This window comes from Cricetulus griseus (assembly GCF_003668045.3).
Source record: "Cricetulus griseus strain 17A/GY chromosome 1 unlocalized genomic scaffold, alternate assembly CriGri-PICRH-1.0 chr1_1, whole genome shotgun sequence".
Taxonomy (NCBI): domain Eukaryota; kingdom Metazoa; phylum Chordata; class Mammalia; order Rodentia; family Cricetidae; genus Cricetulus; species Cricetulus griseus.
In genome coordinates this window covers 157,084,028-157,102,313 of record NW_023276807.1, presented here as the reverse complement: position 1 = coordinate 157,102,313, position 18,286 = coordinate 157,084,028, and the positions used below count along the sequence as shown (strand labels likewise).

Genomic DNA, 18,286 nt, shown 5'->3' with positions numbered 1-18,286 from the left:
AAGCCCTGTCTCGAAAACGCCTCCTCCCACCCCCCAAAAAAATATTTTCAATGAAAAAGAATGTTGAGATAACGAAACCTGCTCATACATGTGGAAGAAAAAAACCCACAGCTTTAACTTTCATTGTGTCTAAAATATTTGGTGATAGTAGTAGCGATTGCCTAACAGCAGGGACCGATATTGAGCAGACACCAACAAAGCATTGCAAGCAGGTCGGGTAAGTTTGAGCCTCTGAGCCTCCCGTAGCTCGGTACGGCTCGCCGTGTGTCCCACGTGCTGCTTCCGGTTACTTTAGGAAACACGAGTCTAAGCCGCTGTAGGGGAGCCGGTCGTGACTGACGGTGGCCTAGGTTTTCCAAGAACTGCTCGCCAGGGAGCCCATCTGCAGCCACCATGTCGGGCAGGAACAACAACAAGCTGCCCAGCAACCTGCCGCAGTTACAGAACCTGATCAAGCGGGACCCGCCGGCGTACATCGAGGAGGTGGGACGGGGATGCGGCTCTGGGGTCCTCCCGTGGGCTTCCGGGGCGCTCGGGAGGAAGGGTGTGGGGAAGAAACTCGTCTCCCGCCGCTTGCAAACACGCCGCCTGCAGACCCACTGCCACTGAAACACACCTTGAACCTTGTTGCCTGCGAGTCTGTGCAACCACCCCGCCGAGAGGCTGCGCCCAGCTGCCGGCCGCCCTCGGATCAGAAATTCTAATTAGTCACTAACATTTGATGAGTCGTGTTTAAAGGAGCTTTCCACAGACGGTCGCTCCCGACCCCCCCCCCCCCAAGCTCTGCCAGAAAGAGCAGAGAGTTCTCAAATGCCTTGGCCACGCTCAGAAACTTAGAAGGTGCGGTTAAGCCAGGGTTCAGACTCATTGGGAGCCAGCCTGAGCTAGAATTGTGAAAATGCTTTGGGGAAAGATCGAGGTCGAAAATGATATCAGGCCCACGTTGTGAGGGACTTAGCACTTCAGATGTGTGACGTGAAACGAAGTGAAAGCGGTGACTTTGTGCTGTTAACCTGGGAGAGACTTCAGACACGCATTTGTCTCGGGAGCATTAGACCATCATCTCAGCCTGCTGCCATTAGCTTCCTTCGACATTGTGACTTTTTTCTCCAGTAGATAACTCAGTTCATTTCTTCTCCCCCAAATTTATGTGTCTTTACATATGAGTATTTATACGAATGCTTTTTAATACTTCGGGTGGCCAATAGAGAGTGCCAAACTGGTACAACAAAGTACTAACAGGCAAGACTTTCCAGTGTCCTGAGCCCCGTCATTCACAAAGGAGTCAATTAAGAGCCCTTGCATTTCTTTTTCTGTTAGCATGCAGAGTGGTGGGTTTTATTTCAAACTTTCCTAAGTATATGCTGTTTTGTTCTTATCTGCCCGCCTTCTACACTGCCTTCCCAATCCTCCCTGTCCCTCTCTTACTGGTCCCCTTCCTTTCCTGAATGGCCCCTGTATTGATGTCACATACATACATTTCAGTTCCCAGCACCCCTTTAAGATCTTGTCTTCCAGGGGAGTGGCTCTGCTTTTTCAGAGGACCGAGGTTTGGTGTTCAACCTCTTCATGATGGCTCATAACCATCTGTAACTCCAGTTTCAGGGGAGCCTAAACCCTCTTCTGACCTCTGGATACCAGGCACATGTGTACACACACATACATGTAAACAAACATTCAGTACACTTAAAGAAAGACTCTCTTCCCATATTCCCCTTTCTAAATTGTGTCATCAACATAAATTTAGATCTAAATTCTGCTTATGAGAGGAAACACGAGCTATCTCTGAGTCTGGATTACTTTCTTAACATAATGTTTTCCTCCCAATGTCATGGTTTCATTGTTCAGCTTGTGGCTGAACAAAAATGTATATATGTACGAAATTCTCATTGTACATTCTTCTGTTGATGAACACCTAGGCCTGTTCTGTTTCTTGGCTGTAGTAGGTACCAATAAATACAGATGTGCAAGTGTATCTGTGGCATTTGATTGGGGTCCTTTTGTTGTATACTCAGGAGTGTTATAGCTGGGCCATATAGGAGTTCATGTAATGTAGATGGGAGAACAGGCCAGAGTCTGAGTTCCTGACTCTTGTTTATGCCACACTGCTCAAGCTTCTGTCCTAAGGAACGGGTCTTACATGAGCCATGTGGTGCTAAAGATTTTTCAAAACTCATGTGGAAAGATGCAGAGAAGGGAAAAGGAATGTTTTAAGAGCTGGGGGAGTGACTTGGTAGAGGGTTTGCCTGCCATTTGTGAAGCCTTGGTTTTAATCCTAGGACCACCAAACAAAGGGTGTTCTTACATACCTAGATCTTTTTCTCTGTGCCACTGGCAAAGGTGTGTGCCACCTTGTTATTCTGCATAAGAGTGTGACAAACTCTGTTCTCTTTTTTCCCCTACAGTTCCTCCAGCAGTATAATCACTATAAATCCAATATGGAGATTTTCAAGTTACAACCAAATAAACCTAGCAAAGATCTGGCAGAGCTGGTGATGTTCATGGCACAGGTAAGAAGGTAATTCCTCAGTGAGACAGAGGTGCAGAAGTGCCACTGCCCTACCCCATCCCTGTTATTTCCAGCCTTCTTCCTAAGATATGTTAGAGGATTTTGATGAATTTTAACACAGAACCAACCAGAACAAAAATCAAAAAGAATTTTTTCTTTTTTTTAATTTGCCATATAGGTAGGTTCTCAATTGTGCTGCATACATTTCACAAAAAAACTATTGGAACCATGAAAGTTGTAGAAATATTAGCATACGGGGACAGCTGGCAATCGAAAGTCATCTGCCTTGTGAACTGGCCGTTCCCTGAGCATCTAAATGTGCAGCTGAAGGCAGGGAGAAAGGCCGTCCTGAGACGAGCTCTGCTTTGTTACAGATTGGCCACTGCTACCCGGAGCATCTCAGTAACTTCCCGCAGGAGCTGAAGGAGCTGCTCTCCTACAATCACACTGTCTTGGACCCGGATCTCCGAATGGTAGGAGAGTTAAAATGTCCCATGCATGCAATGACAGTGGAGAAATGAGCATCTTCTGGCTGGACATCTTTCTGGTGCCTGGCGGCGGGCAGAGATGGGATGTGCATGCTAGGTCTTCTCATTTGATTAAGTTCACCATCATCTTTTAGTATGTGTTCTTTTCCTCCCCCTAGACATTTTGCAAAGCATTGATCTTGCTGAGAAATAAAAATCTCATCAATCCATCAAGTTTGCTAGAGCTCTTCTTTGAGCTTCTGCGATGCCACGACAAGCTCCTACGGAAGGTAAAGAACCAGCGTTTGTTCCCTATATTCCTGTCTTCCTGAGCTGATGTAACAGAGTTCAGAGTTCACTGAATTATTAACTCCTTTGATAGGTGAGAGACACAGCGATCCTTCAATAGGAGGAAACATCATGCCATGCAGTTTAATATTAATAACCAACATTTGCTGAATGCCACTCTGGACTAGCCATTAATCTCAGAGGCTTTAAGTATATGTTTATTCACAAAAACCTGAAATAGAGACTGTTGAGATCTTTGTGCTTAATGCTATACAGGCAGATAAGTTGAGGCAGAGCAAGTGACTTGTCTCTGTCAGTCACACAGCTTCTGTGTGTAGGACTAGACCATGAACCCATGCAGTCTGGTGCCAAAACCTAGTCTGTACTGAACGGTTACATGAGGGCACGCACACTAGCTGGAACCAACCTGCACAATAAAAACTTGACTTTTTGTTGCTTTAGCATTTTTCTGTGACTGTATATTTGCTTATTTAAGACAGGAGCTGAAGGCTTATGAAACAAATTTCAGAAAGAAAAGCTTAACTTTATATTCATTAAGTTAATCCCTCATACCAGATATTAAGAGGCTATTACTATTTTATTTGAGCATTTTTAGTTCTGGTCTAAGTTGTGAACTACAAATATCCATGGGACCATTTTTTGGTCACATGTTTATAGTCGAAGAATTGTCATGCATTCAGTCAGATGCTTGCTTCGCTTAAAAAAGATTTAGGGGCTGATGAGATGTCTCAACATTGAACACTTTGAACATTTGCTGCTCTTCCAGAGGATCTAGGTTCCAGCACCTTCATTGGGCAGTAACCACCATCAATAACTCCAGCTCCAGGGGATCTGACACCTCTGGCCACTATGGCACCTGTACTCATGTGCACATACCCAAATGCAGGCACACACAATTATTTTAATTAAACATAATAAAAAGAAATATTCTTATATTCATTTATAGTGTACAGTTCAATGTACTTTTTTGAAAGATTTGTTTTTATTTGTATGAGTATTTTGCCTACGTGTACTACATGCATTTATTGCCCACAGAGTTCAGAAGAGGGTGTCAAGTCCCCTAGAACTGGAGTTACAGGTAATTGTGAGCCACCATGTGGGTACTGCGAACTGAACCTCGGTCCTCTGCAGGAGCAGCCAGTGCTCTTAACCACTGAGTTATCTCTCTGGCCCTCTGTGCTTTCTGTTTCTTGGTTTCTGGTGGTGCTGGAGATTGAGTCCAGAGCCTTGCAGTTGCTAGAAGTGCTTTTTCACTAAGCTGCATCCCAGCCCTTGAGTCTTTCAGACAGGGACCTCACTGTGTATGTAGTCCAGCCTGACCTTGACCTTGCTGCAATCCAGGCTGCCTTGAACACTCTTCTGCCTCTGCCTCAAGGGTGGTACAGTACCACAGCTTTGCCTATTGTTGATGTTTCACTTAGGTGGCGTTACACTTTTTTTTTTTTTTTTTTTTTTTGCTGTCTTCCTGCACTCAGCATGCTGTTTCAAGATTGATGTATGTATGATTGTGTCCTTTTCATTGCCAAATATTCCACTGTATGGCTCTGCCATGTGTTTACCCATCATCAGTGCCATTCATCACCCAGTGGGCATTTGGGTTGCTTCTCCTTTTTGCCCATTGTAAACAAAGGAGTTCTGACTGTATAACAGGTAGGGGAATAGGTTTTCTTTCCTCTGGGGAAACTCCTCTTAGGACCCAGGGGCAGCCTTACCTTTAGCCGCTCTTGAGTGTTTGCTTCTTTAGATCTCTTCTATTAGAGAACGAAATGGGAAAAGCAGGGTTGTTCTGCGTATGGGTGCTTTTCTCCAAAGTCAGACATGCTCATCGGTGTCATGTGCTTTCTTTCCTCAGACTCTGTACACACATATTGTGACTGACATCAAGAACATAAACGCCAAACACAAGAACAATAAAGTGAATGTGGTAAGTGCACTTGGCTTCCTGTGCTGGAACTTTGATCTGTCTGTGCATCAAGTGCTCATCCTCCTTGTTCCCTAGGTGCTGCAAAATTTCATGTACACAATGCTGAGAGACAGCAACGCCACTGCAGCCAAGATGTCTTTGGACGTGATGATCGAACTCTACAGGAGGAACATCTGGTAACACACTTTCTCCTGGGAAATAGACACACACACACACACACACACACACACACACACACACACACACTTACACACACTCACTTGTTTTGTTTTTTGAGACAGGATTTCTCTGTGTAACAGCTCTGGCTGTCCTGGAACTCCCTCTAGAGACCAGGCTGGCCTTGAATTCAGAGATCCGCCTGCCTCTGCCACCCGAGTCCTGGGATTAAAGGTGTGCACCACCAACGCCCAGCTATATTTTCCTTTATAATGATTACAGAGCCCATAAATAAGTGTGGCTTTTTGTCTTTATTTTAGTCTTACTTTTATCATGCATTAAGGTTGAGCATAAAATATAGAGGCAGTCATGTGGTTAGTGCTTTTTGTCGACTCAACACAAGTTACCATTATCTGGGAAGAGGAACCTCAGTTGAGAAGATGCCTCTATCAGATGGTCTGTAGGAGTTTATGGTGCATCATTTTAATTAATGATGGATGTGGGAGGGCACAGCCCATGGTGGGCAGTGTTATCCCTGGGCAGGTGGTCCTGAGTTGTTTAAGAAAACGGATTGAGTAATATAAGGAAGAAAGCCAATAAGCAGCACTCAGTGGCCTCTGCTTCAGCTCCTCCCGACATCTCTTGGTGATGGAGTGTGAGTTGAAGTAAACCTTTTGTCAGCTGTGGTTGAGATTTCGCTGAATTTTTATTTATGTTGTCTTATGTTATTAAAAACAAAAATTTGTGCACATTATAGTTGTGTGTGTGTGTGTGTGTGTGTGTGTGTGTGTGTACCTAATCTTGGCATCTGCTGTCTTCCTCAATTGTTCTTTACCTTGTAACTTGAGACAAGGTCTCTCGTTTGAACCCAGTAGAACTCAGTTTAGTTGAGCTAATCGGGCTTGCTGCCTGCTGTTGGGGTCCCGTCTCTGCCAACAGACAGGCCACTATGTCCTAGGATAGTGAACTCCAGTCCTCATACTAGCACTCTCCCCACTAGCCAGCCATTCCTCCAACCCTGGGTTTGCTGTATTGCAGTTTTTTCCTTGTGAGTTTTTGGTGGTTTTGTTTTTGTTTTTGTTTTTAACACTTATGCTGAGTAGTTTCCTGTGGCACCAAATGTTCTTCACATTGATGCCTTCAAGTTGTATCCTCAGACTGAGCTGGAATTTCAGCAAGTTTTGTGCCTGTGCTGACTCTTAGCAGCTTGTCGCTGTAAAATCCTAGAATTGACCATCCTGATGTCAGAAGTACTTGGTGTTTCATGCCATTTTTCTTTTCCAGGAATGATGCTAAAACTGTCAATGTTATCACAACTGCCTGTTTCTCCAAGATCACCAAGGTGAGCTGTAGGGCTGTGCAGAAGCATGTGGAAGTGGAGCTGGGTGTGTCAGGAGTAAATGGCTGCCATTTCTACATCATGCCTTAAAAATCCTGTAGTTCAGTAGACTCCTCTAAAGTGTGAGCCAGGAAAGCGACTCTGTAAAAAGAGACGCCATCAAACCCAATTGCATGATACGGCAAAAATAAAGGCAACAGTTCACATTATTTTCCCTGGTGGTACCCAGCTTTTCTTGATAGTCTGCCTTAAGGGAGCTATATAGAGCCTGGAAGTTATTTCTGTTTGTTTAAGTCAGTGTTTATAAATAGATATGAGTGTATAAAGATAGTGATTGGATGCCACAGCCTCAGTGCCAGTGCCTTAACTACATGTGTGTTGTGAGGCCCTTCCATCCTTGTCAAGGGGAGTGCTAACCTCCCTTTCCATATAACATGTGCCTGACAGTCTTTTTTCTAATTAATGACTGACTTTCGGGGTTCTGGGGATGGAACTTAGGGATTGGGCTTACTCTCAAGCATGTGCGCTGCCATTGAGCTATGTCCCTCTCCCCCATCCTAGTTAAAGACATTATTGTGTATTTGTGAAACAGTGACACTGTGAAATATTTTAAATGATGAAAAGGGAGTGATTACCTCCTTCCCACCCTTTGAGGTTCTTTTCTTAGGACATGTGCGTGGGGGCGCGGAAGTGTAGACAGAAGTCTGTGTTTGTTGTAACCTGGGTATATTGACTTGTTTCTTGTTGGTCTTTAGATACTAGTTGCTGCTTTGACATTTTTTCTCGGCAAAGATGAGGGAGAGAAACAGGACAGTGACTCAGAATCCGAGGTGAGTTCAATACAGGTCCTTAGAGGTGTCCAGTTCTTCATGTGTTGCTCCTGAGTTCAGTCTGTCAGACCTTTAGATGTTTGAGTTAGAAGGAAGTGAGTGTCACATGTGTCCTTTTTAAAGTCCTGCCATGTTTAGACTTTAATTCAAAACATTTGCAATTTATTCCTTTATTTATCTAGTAAGACTAAAATGAGCCTGGCGTTGGTGGTGCACGCCTTTAATCCCAGCACTTGGGAGGCAGAGGCAGGCAGATCTCTGTGAGTTTGAGACCAGCCTGGTCTAGAAGAGCTAATTCCAGGACAGCCTCCAAAGCCACAGAGAAACCCTGTCTCAAAAAACCAAAAAAAAAAAAAAAAAAAAAAGACTAACTAAAATGTAAATGTAAATCAGATTCATTTGACCCTGATCTTAGTTCTAAGTTATTTCTACCTGTTCATATATAAATTTAGAAGAAAAGAAAATGCTGGCAGTTATGAAGTAGTACCAATATCACAAAAGTAGGAAAGAGAGGAGAATAGTATTGCAGTGTCTTTAGAAATCAAGATTTGTGCTAAAAAATAAAGTTCTTAGAAGTAAAAAGTTCTTTTTTAAAAAAAAATTACTAAAAATATGCATATCCATACAGGGCTAGAGCAATGCCCCAGTGCTTAGAGCACTTGCTGCTCTTGTAGAGGCCCAGAGTTTGGTTCCCAGCACCCTTGTTAGACAGTTTACAACTGCATGTAACTCCAGCTCCAAGGGATTGAACACGCTCTTCTGTTTACTGCAGGGATCTGCAAGGATGTGCACAAATACAAAGACACATGCACACAAATACAAATAAATAATTTTAGCATTGTGGTAACTAGACCAAGAACCCCACTATGTTTCCTTGTAAAAACTTTGAGACAATGTAGACAGAGTAAAGGTTTTCTTGACTTTGGGTTATTTCTGTCCCTAGTTCCTTTTCCAGGTAACCCATTTCGTTTCCAGTGCATTTTTGTTTGTACAGAAAGCCTTATGTAAACATTTATGTGTCACTGTGTGCAGATGGAGTTTGTTTAGATCTATGAATACCCACTGAATATTCCAGAATATGAATGTATTACACTTTTAAGTATTCTTCTGTTGATAAATACATTTACAATTTCCTTCAAATAAAAGCAACATTGTGTCTGCATATATCATACTGAAATGAAAAATAAATACTAAATCTAAGCACATAAATCACCGCTGAAGGGAAAATGTGTGGCCTCCTTTTGCACACATGTACATAGTTCCTGATTTTAAAAATTGTATTCATTAGTAGGTGTGTGCAAAAAGTCTAAGAACCAAAGCATAGGGGCCAGAGAGATGGCTCAGAGATAAAGCATGTGTGGAGCAATCCCAGTGACCTGAGCTATGTCTGTAGAAGCCATGTAAAGATGGAATTAGAGAATCATTCTACAGAGTTGTCCTCTGATGGCTACACAAGCAGTTGCATCATATAGACATAGAGACATGTTGATGCTGATGAGGTTATTTTATTAAACAACCCAACACCTGTAACTCCAGCTCCTGGGGACTCAAAACTGATATAGCACATGCACATTCTTTTTTTTTTTTTTTTTTTTTTGGTTTTTCGAGACAGGGTTTCTCTGTGGCTTTGGAGGCTGTCCTGGAACTCGCTCTGTAGACCAGGCTGGTCTCAAACTCAAGAGATCTGCCTCCTGAGTGCTGGGATTGTGCCACCACCGCCTGGCCTCACGTGCACAATCTTACATATAGACGCACATAATTAAAAATTAAATGAATCCCTCAAACAAAACAGGATGCAATTGAAATCTGTGCACTGCCCCTGTGCAGATTTTCCTTGCTCCCAGTTTCCAGTATCCTTTGTTCTTCAGGATGAAGGACCCACAGCCAGAGACCTCCTGGTGCAGTATGCCACAGGGAAGAAGGGCTCCAAAAACAAGAAGAAGTTGGAAAAGGCAATGAAAGTGCTAAAGGTGAGATTTGTCCTGGAAACTGCAGTAGGAATCGTTAGTGTGTAGAACTTGTGTGGAATTTGTAGCCTGCTAAGCTTTGGAATCAAGAGATAATATTAAAGACAAACAAACTTTAGAAATGCATAATGAATTGTAAGCATTTAACATTTTAGACGAATAGGTTATGTTCAGCTCTGACAAGACTGTGACTTGAGTAAATCTGATTAAATTTACTTTGACTAGATATGAGTTCTTAGAAAAAGTTTGGTATTTGGTGATGGTTATTCCAAATATCATTAGTTTGATCCCCATGGAGTCTGTGTGTATGTGCGTATGCATTTGTGGGTGTTACAGTTTATTTATATAGGGATTAGCATGTATACATGTTTGTGCACGAATTTATATTTTTTGCAGGTGCATGTGAACATGGTGCAGGTTGCCAGAGATTGCGTTGGGTGCCTTCCATCACTTTGCACCTTACTCTGAGAAAGAATCTCTCCCTGAACCTGGCTAGACTGGCTGGTCAGTCAACTCCAGGAATCCACCTGTCTCTGCCTTTGCAGAGCGGGAGTTATAGGACGTGCCACCACATCCCACTTGGTGCTGCAGATCCAAACTCAGATCCTCATGCGCGCATGGCAAACACTTTGTCAGCTGAACCCTTTCTTTCCTCAGCCTCTATGCTATACTAGTATTGCATCTTTAAATTTCTTCAAGTCACACATTTCATAGCTGATTTATTTTCACTTTTGTTGTTGTTTGGTTGTTTTATTTGGTTTTTTGAGAAAGGATTTCACTCTGTAGCTAGCTCTGGCTGTCCTGGAACTCACTTTGTCGACCAGGCTGGCCTCAAACTCAAGAGAACCACCTTCCTCTGCCTTCCAAGTGCTGGGATTAAAGGTGTTCACAAAAACCAACTTTAGTTCTTCTAAATGAGAAAAGGGTTTTAGGACAAGTGTTTTGTTTTGTTTTGTTGTTTGTTTGTTTGTTTGTTTTTTTCCTTTTAAGCTAGTGTAATGGGGATAGGGAAATGACTCGGTGGGTAAGATCTCTGCTGTGCAAGCATGCCCACCTGAGTTCAGATATCTAGCACAAGCCAGGTATGACTGTGCACATCCATAACCCTAGCTCTGATGTGAGGGGTGTGGCGGGGAGACAGGTGGGTCCTTGGAGATTGATAATCAGCCAGCCTTGCTAGAAAACACTTAAGTCCAGGTTCAGTAAGAAACCCAGTCTCAGTGAGACAAAGCAGAATGGTAGAGCACTGACATCTGCCCTGTTGGGCACACAGCCTACAGTCAGTCACAGTCTGAGGACTGCCTAATGACCTTCAGGACACAGGCACACAGTCAGTCTGAGTACTGCCTAATAGAGCATGTCACAGGAATTCGGAGCCAAGGGGTTTTGAATGGGTTTCCCTTCTCTTTCAGAAACAAAAGAAGAAGAAGAAACCAGAAGTGTTTAATTTTTCAGCTATTCATTTGATTCATGATCCCCAAGGTACCATAATTACTGCTTCTAAGTTCCTTGTTGGCCTTATCACTTCTGTTTTCTTACTCTTGTTTTAGACCAGTCTTTCTTAATTGAATCACCTAGGAAACTGGGTAAAGTGCACAGTCTGATTCATTAGGGTGTGGATGTGGCTTTGGAGTCTGCACTTCCAAGAAAGTCCTAGTAGATTGGCTGCTGGCGGCCTGCAGAGCACACTCTTAGAAGCAAACTATATCCATAGTCACTGCAGAGGTTGATGCACAGCATCTTGGGAACCTGTATTTAGGAATTTGTATATGTACACAGACACATATATGCAGGGAACAACAATTAATGGAAAAAATCAGGGAAAGGTATATGGGAGCATTTGAAAAGAGGAAAAAGAAAGGGGAAATGACATCAAAAGATAAAAGAAATGATTTTTAAAATGTATCTTAGGAATCCAGGGCTGAAGAGTTGCCCTAGTGGCTAAGAGCACTGTCTGCTCTTACAGAGGACCCAAGTTTGGTTCCTGGCACCCACATCAAATGCCTCACAATGCCAACCTGGCTTTGAGGAATTCAACACCTCTGTGAACATCTGCATACATGTGCACATACAAGCATACATATAAAAATAAATATTCTCTAAAAAAATTTTTAAAATCACCTTGAGTGTTGGCACGGTACTCACAAGGCAGAGGCATGCAGATCACTGAGTTCCATAGGCCAGTCCTATCTACACAGCAAGTTCCAGGGCAACTAAGGTTATGTGGTGAGACCCTGTCTAAAAAAAAAAAAAAAAAAAAAACAACTTGGGAGTCCTTAAGATAAATTTCGGGTATTGTATTTGATCTTTTCAGTGATGTAACTCCTCATGCCCTTTCCCTGTGCCTGTTAAATGCTGTCTACAGCCACAAACCCACGTTCCTCTGATTCTTTCCTTCCAGATTTTGCAGAAAAGCTTCTGAAGCAGCTAGAGAGCTGTAAGGAGAGGTTTGAAGTGAAGATGATGTTCATGAACCTCATCTCCAGATTGGTGGGAATTCACGAGGTGCGAACCACTGCTTCTCTTGGTGGATGTCAGGAGTGGTGGGAATTTAGGAGGTGTGAAAGTCACTGTTTCTCTTGGTGGATGTTAGGAGTGGAATGGGCTTGGTAAAGGAAAGCAGTTTCGTAGAACAATGTCTTGGTTCTAATCCCCAAGGGTCAGCAGGAAGTCCAACCTTTCCCTCTGAAAGCAGCTGCTTTTATTTACCATTGTTGCCTTTCCAGTGTATATGCACATACTAATCTGAACTGCATACTTTCACATACGTGTTCCTGAGCCAGAATAGGCTACATACTTCTCTTGATTCTGGTTACCTTCCAGCGTGCCTAACCCTTCCTGGCGTTAACTTCCAGGTGTCTCTGGTAGGAGTTTGCAAAGCTGGGATCCCTGGTGTTTCTTTTGTATTGAGTTAGATTGCAAGAGCTACTGGTGTGTGTATGTGGTGTATGTGTGGATACTTTCAGAATAGCTGCCTTTAGCAAAAGATTACCAAAGTTTAGATCACAAAGAAGTGACCTTGGAATTGTTCTCTTGACTGCTTTGGTTTTTTTCCTCTTACATATATGGGGGGTTTGCCTGCATGTATTTTTATACAATGCCCCTGGAAACCATAAGAGATCATTGGACCCTCTGGAACTGGAGTTACTTACAGGTGGTTGTGAGTCGTCATAAGGGTGCTAGGAACATGTGGTCCTCTGGAAGAGCAGCCCTTGCTCTTAACAGCTGAGTCATCTCTCCAGCCTAGTTTTCTGATATGGTTGTCATGAGTGGTTCTGCTCTGAGATTGTTCAACCTTTTGCTTTTCTTGGTTAAAAATACGGAGTCCTTCCTCCAGTGTGGTTGGACTAGTTGACAGTAGAGTTAGGGGTGTCAGTTTGGGGCAATCTAATAACACTAGGGCCACTCAGATTTGCCCTGTCCTGTTCCCCCGGAGGCTTTAGGACCTTGCTCTCCTTCTGTGAACAACAAGACAGAGCTCTGCAGCTAGGCCAGGGTCAAAACTAAAAGGGTGTTGGGTTTTGTCTGTCTTTCCCTACTTTATTCTGTTTTCTCTCATATGGAAAGATAGCAGGGTAATGTTGGGGAGAACATTCTTTCCCTGGGTCACTGAAGCATATTAAATTAGCCTGTGGCAAGAATTCTTACTGAGACTAAAACAAGTCAAAAAGCTTCCCAGTGCATTTATCTTTGTGATGAAATTGCATGATGGAAAATGAAGTTTCGTGCTTAAGTTTTATAAATATTAAAGTTGCTACATTCTTCTCTCCACAGCTTTTCCTCTTCAACTTCTACCCTTTTGTGCAGAGGTTTCTGCAGCCCCACCAGAGAGGTAAATTTCCTGTGTGTCTGCCCCTTGATGGCTGCAACCTAATAAGTGCTAGTCTGTTGTTCTAGCGTCATCAAGGACAAATGGAGTTATGTGTGTTTTATATAGAGAAAGGAAGGGAAGATGGAAGGCTGAGGCAGGAGGATCAGGACTTCAGGCCAGACACACAGACACACACAGACACACACACACATACACACACACACACTGAGGCAGGAGGATCAGGACTTCAGGCCAGACACACACACACACACATACCCCTACCTCTATTTAAATAAAGATAAATTCTTGCTTGCAAGTCTTTTTGTAATATAAATTCTCCTGTCAAAAATTCTAGTTTTGGGGCTGGAGAGATGGCACAGGAGTTAGGAGCACTATATACTGTTATTGCAGAGGACCTGGGTTCACTTTCTAGTACCCACATGGTGGGTTACTACCATCCATAACTCCAGTTAGTAGATCCAATACCCTCTTCTGACCTCCACAGGCACTAGTCATGCATGGGGTGCACAGACATGTGTGCAAGAAAAACATCCATACACATAAATAAATAAATCATAAAAAATAAAAATAATGTAGTTTTCACCTTTAACCCTAGTTTTGTGGTTACAGGACTCCATGGCCTTTTGTGCTTCTCAGTTAGCAGTACACAGAAGCAGGTAGAGATGGGTACTTGTTTTGGCCGACAGGAAGGAAGCGAGCATTTGAACATCTGACATGAGCCTAGCGCGCCGTGCTGAGTGCTTTCTGTACGTCACTTCAGTGGTCTCTTTGAAGTTCAGAAAGTGACCACAGCATTCAAGTGAATGACAAGGCAGCATTTGCCTCTTCCCAAAGACCTCCTTTTGGTTTTGGTTGGTGGTGGCTTTTTGTTTGGCTTGTTTTTGTATGTTTGAGAAGCTCTCACTATTCATGCCTGGCTAGCCTGGGACTCCCTGTATACACCAAGTTGGCCTTGAATTCACAGAGGTCCTCCAGCCTGTGGCATGCACTACTGCACCCAGTTTGGGTCTCTATAGCCCAGGCTGGCTGGAACTTCAGTAAGCCTCCTGCATGGGCCTCTTGTGTACCGCACTAACAGGCATGAGTCACATGCCCGGAACAGAGGCTTTGCTCTTCCCTTACACTGTGCTTCCTCTTGGAAGAGAGAGTGTTCATATATGAACATTTGCGTTTGTCCAACAGATTTTTGTTTTGTCCCAGGCTGGTCCCAGTCTCAGGGTCCTTCTGTCTCTAGGACCTCACTCCTATGTTCTAGGATCATAGGTGTGAGCTACCACACACAACCTTCTCAGTGGTTTCTATGCCTGCACAGAAAGCCAAGGAGAGCAGTACGTCTGTTAAATACTGAGTCCTTACTCTCACCGAATTTGTGCTCTAGAGGGAAGTCTAGGCAGCGCTGTATAATACTCACGTCAAGGTTTGGAAGAGAAAAGCAGAGTAAGGACAATATTGAGTATGGGGACAGATCCTCTTTTAGGCTGTAGGATCTTGGAGGGCCTTTTTGATGAGGTAGAGTAGAACAGAGGACCTGAAGGAACCAAGAGGTGAGCCCTGCAGATATGTAGAGGTTGGTGTTCAGGTGGAGTAAGTTAAGTGACAGTCATGTGATAACTGAGTTTGCTTGCCGTGTCACTGTAGTCCTTGGAGGCAGGTGATAATGTGTGCCCTTTCTTGTCTCTTGTGCTTTCAGAAGTCACAAAGATCCTTCTGTTTGCTGCACAAGCCTCTCATCACCTGGTGCCGCCAGAGGTGAGAACTCACTTGACCTCTGGCCCAGGGGTGTGCAGTATAATGCTGCCACCCGGATCCATTGCATACAGTGTTGCCGATGCTGGGCTTATTAGGGTTTCTTCCCAGAGCTGCTGTCTTTCCTGTCCCTTTCTTTACATGAACAGAGGAGACCTACGGGGTTGTAACAGAAGTCGGCTGTACAGTTCACAGAGGGGAACAAGCTGAGGGTTCTGACTTTAATGACCAAGGTTTATGACTGGGAAGGACCAAGGGTATTAATAAGTTCATGGTGACTATTGTTTAAAGCTGGTAATTCTTTGATTAAAAGCAAAGTTTTGTTTTGATTTAGTCATAGTTGAAAACAATGTAACAGACTACAAGAGCAAGAAAACAGAAGTAGCCTGGGCACCAGCACTCACGAGGTAGAGGCAGATGAAGCTCTGTGAGCTTGAGGCCAGCCTGGTCTACAGACAGAGTTCCAGGACAGCCAGGGCTGTTACATAGAGAAACCCTGCCTTGAAAAAGCAAAACAAAACAAAGCAGAAGTGGGAGCTGGAGAGATGGCTCATTTGTAAGAGAACTTGCTGCTCTTCAGAGACCCAAGCTTGGTTCCTAAGCCCAAGACAGACAGCTCACAAACAGCCTGAAACCAGCTCCGGCTGATCTCCATTAGCCTCTGAGGCCACCAGCATGCATACACACACACACACACACACACACACACACAAATATTAAAATTCTACAAAAGAAAACAATGTTAAAGAATACTGAACTGAGCAGTGCCTGTCTTTCTCCCTTTCTTCCTTAGTTCTGATTCTCAGCTGCCGTCCTGAAAGTGGAAGGCTGCTTCGCAGTGAAGAGTCTGCTATCCTCGGGAAGCAGGGACCTCTCTCACCACTCACCCAATTTTGTTTCCAACACAGATTATTCAATCACTGCTCATGACGGTGGCCAACAATTTTGTTACTGACAAGAACTCTGGGGAAGTCATGACCGTAGGGTACGTAAAGCATGCTTGGGGTCAGTAGGAGTTTATAATGTGCCAACATGGACAGGATTCTAAGGAGGGAACCAGATAAAATGCCTGTCCTTCTGATCAGCCATTGTGATGTTTTGCAGTTTTACTTATGTGAATGTCTACTCACCACCTAAGTGTTTCTTTTTCTCCCGCCATGAATTTTTCTTAGACTGGGACATGCGATGGACTTGCGATTTGTTAATGAGTCACTCTAAAGAGAAACAGAGAGACCAGAGAACTTCAGTAGCCCTTCTGGTTAACCCAAAGGGTTGTCTAACCTGCCCACATTAGGTGATAATACTAAACAGTTACTTTGTTTTATCTCTCTTGCCATCTGTGGTTGGGATAACAGCCCTAAAGACCTTTAACCCTTCCGAGCCATGTTCATGCTGTCTCTCCTTAGAGTGGGTGAGCAAATCCTGCCATGATTTGTTGTGCCTAACACTGGTCCTTGTTACACTGGCAAAGCAAGTGACTGTCGGGAATAACAGCCTATAAGGCTGTTCACCCTCTTTCTCTGCCACACTGCAGGTTTAGGATCCTAAGCCTGTAAAATTCAACCTGTGTTCCTTTTGATTTTTTAACATAAAATTACTCTTTTATTTTAAATTCATTTTTCCTTTTCCAGAATCAATGCTATAAAAGAGATAACAGCTCGATGTCCTTTGGCTATGACTGAAGAACTTCTGCAGGACCTGGCTCAGTATAAGACACACAAAGATAAGAGTGAGTTGCATGTTGTTCTCTGTAGGCCAACAGGCCAGTTGACTTGCTTTTACCTCACTGTAGTCTTTGCTTCGACATTTCTAATCAAAGGTGGTGTTTTATAGACGTAATGATGTCTGCCAGAACTCTGATTCATCTCTTCCGGACACTGAACCCTCAGATGCTGCAGAAGAAGTTCCGGGTAGGTGAAGCATGCTTAAGGTGGTTGAAAGTTTGTGATCTCAGAAAGTGAGGGCAATGCCTGCTGTCACATTAGTGATGCTTCCATGAAGAGTGTGTGTGATGCGTGTGGCTCTGTTCCTCAAGCTTAGGATGCAGTTGATTGAATTCCTTGGTCCTCAACCCTTGTGTTCTGTGATGAGGGCTGGGTCTTAAAGGCCTGCCGGCTGTTGTGTGTGATTCCGTCGACAGGTTAGAGTCTATAGTATCAGTCAGCAGCTGATGCCCAGCTCATCCAGGTGCTGCCTCTTTCAGCAGGGAGTGAAGTGTGTTTGTAATACAAAGAGGTGGCACTCTTGAGACTTAGGGCAGTTATTCTTTGCAAAAGCCAGTTTCTCAATTTAGATCAGAAAACACTGAGAAAGAAGTAAACTGTTCTGCCTGGGGGTTTACGTTGTTGCTCTGATGGGTAAGCAAATCGTTCTTATTATTTGACTATCTCCATTTTGTTTTTAATAATGTTCTCACCCTAGAGGGCCTTTTATAAGGAATATTCCTTTTAATCTAAGCACCTTATTTTTAAATAATTTTCTCTTTTAGGGTAAACCTACCGAAGCCTCTATTGAAGCAAGAATACAAGAATATGGAGAGTTAGATGCTAAAGATTACATTCCAGGAGCAGAAGTTCTAGAGATTGAGAAAGAAGAGGATACAGAAAATGATGAAGGTTCATTTTCCTCCCCTTTGCCTTGCCTTACCTTTTGCTGGCGATTGAACCCAGGTTCTCACTCACCACGGAAGATCTAGCCCTGAAGCTACCTGGCAAGATCTGAGCGTATGGGTGGTTGTGTAAATGGCAGCTGTATCAGTGAGTTCTCTTTCACCCAGATGGATGGGAAAGTGCCAGTCTCAGCCCTGAGGAGGAGGAGGATGGCGAATGGGTTGATGTGCACCACTCTTCCGACGAAGAGCAGCAAGAAATTGTAAGTCCATGTGCCCTCTCACAAGTGCATCGCCATGTTTGCTGGGCCATGTTAAAATTTAAATGACTGTGCTGTCACTTAAGCTGGTAGCCATTTATCCTTTTGGCTCTGTGTTCTTCAAGGCCAAGAAGCTGGACAGCATGCCCATGGAGGAGCGGAAAGCCAAAGCTGCAGCCATCAGCACGAGTCGGGTTTTAACACAGGATGACTTCCAGAAAATCCGAATGGCCCAGATGAAGAAAGAAATGGACGCTGCCCCCGGGAAAGCCCAGAAAAGGAAATACATCGAAATCGACAGTGATGAGGAGTCCAGGTGAAAAATGGCACATACCCAGA

General features: G+C 43.7%; 1 protein-coding gene and 1 pseudogene across 2 annotated transcripts in view; one reads left to right on the top strand and one right to left on the bottom strand.

Annotated features, from left to right (window-relative positions):
• The first annotated feature begins 283 nt into the window (after positions 1 to 283).
• The window catches only part of Sdad1 (SDA1 domain containing 1), a 30,406-nt gene continuing 12,403 nt past the window's right edge, over positions 284 to 18,286 (top strand). For both annotated transcript variants that reach the window (XR_004772260.1, XM_027388412.2), the window contains exons 1-19: positions 284 to 483; positions 2,406 to 2,510; positions 2,884 to 2,982; positions 3,156 to 3,266; positions 5,138 to 5,209; positions 5,285 to 5,385; positions 6,650 to 6,707; positions 7,460 to 7,534; positions 9,403 to 9,504; positions 10,914 to 10,983; positions 11,903 to 12,006; positions 13,276 to 13,333; positions 15,024 to 15,082; positions 15,988 to 16,064; positions 16,711 to 16,808; positions 16,913 to 16,989; positions 17,568 to 17,694; positions 17,856 to 17,950; positions 18,073 to 18,263. Coding sequence is in view for 1 of the 2 variants with exons in the window: in XM_027388412.2 (XP_027244213.1) it covers positions 394 to 483; positions 2,406 to 2,510; positions 2,884 to 2,982; positions 3,156 to 3,266; positions 5,138 to 5,209; positions 5,285 to 5,385; positions 6,650 to 6,707; positions 7,460 to 7,534; positions 9,403 to 9,504; positions 10,914 to 10,983; positions 11,903 to 12,006; positions 13,276 to 13,333; positions 15,024 to 15,082; positions 15,988 to 16,064; positions 16,711 to 16,808; positions 16,913 to 16,989; positions 17,568 to 17,694; positions 17,856 to 17,950; positions 18,073 to 18,263 (1,769 nt within the window). In the remaining variant the exon portion in view is untranslated. The remainder of the gene's footprint in view (positions 484 to 2,405; positions 2,511 to 2,883; positions 2,983 to 3,155; positions 3,267 to 5,137; positions 5,210 to 5,284; positions 5,386 to 6,649; positions 6,708 to 7,459; positions 7,535 to 9,402; positions 9,505 to 10,913; positions 10,984 to 11,902; positions 12,007 to 13,275; positions 13,334 to 15,023; positions 15,083 to 15,987; positions 16,065 to 16,710; positions 16,809 to 16,912; positions 16,990 to 17,567; positions 17,695 to 17,855; positions 17,951 to 18,072; positions 18,264 to 18,286) is intronic.
• LOC113831063 lies at positions 7,027 to 7,140 on the bottom strand (annotated as a pseudogene).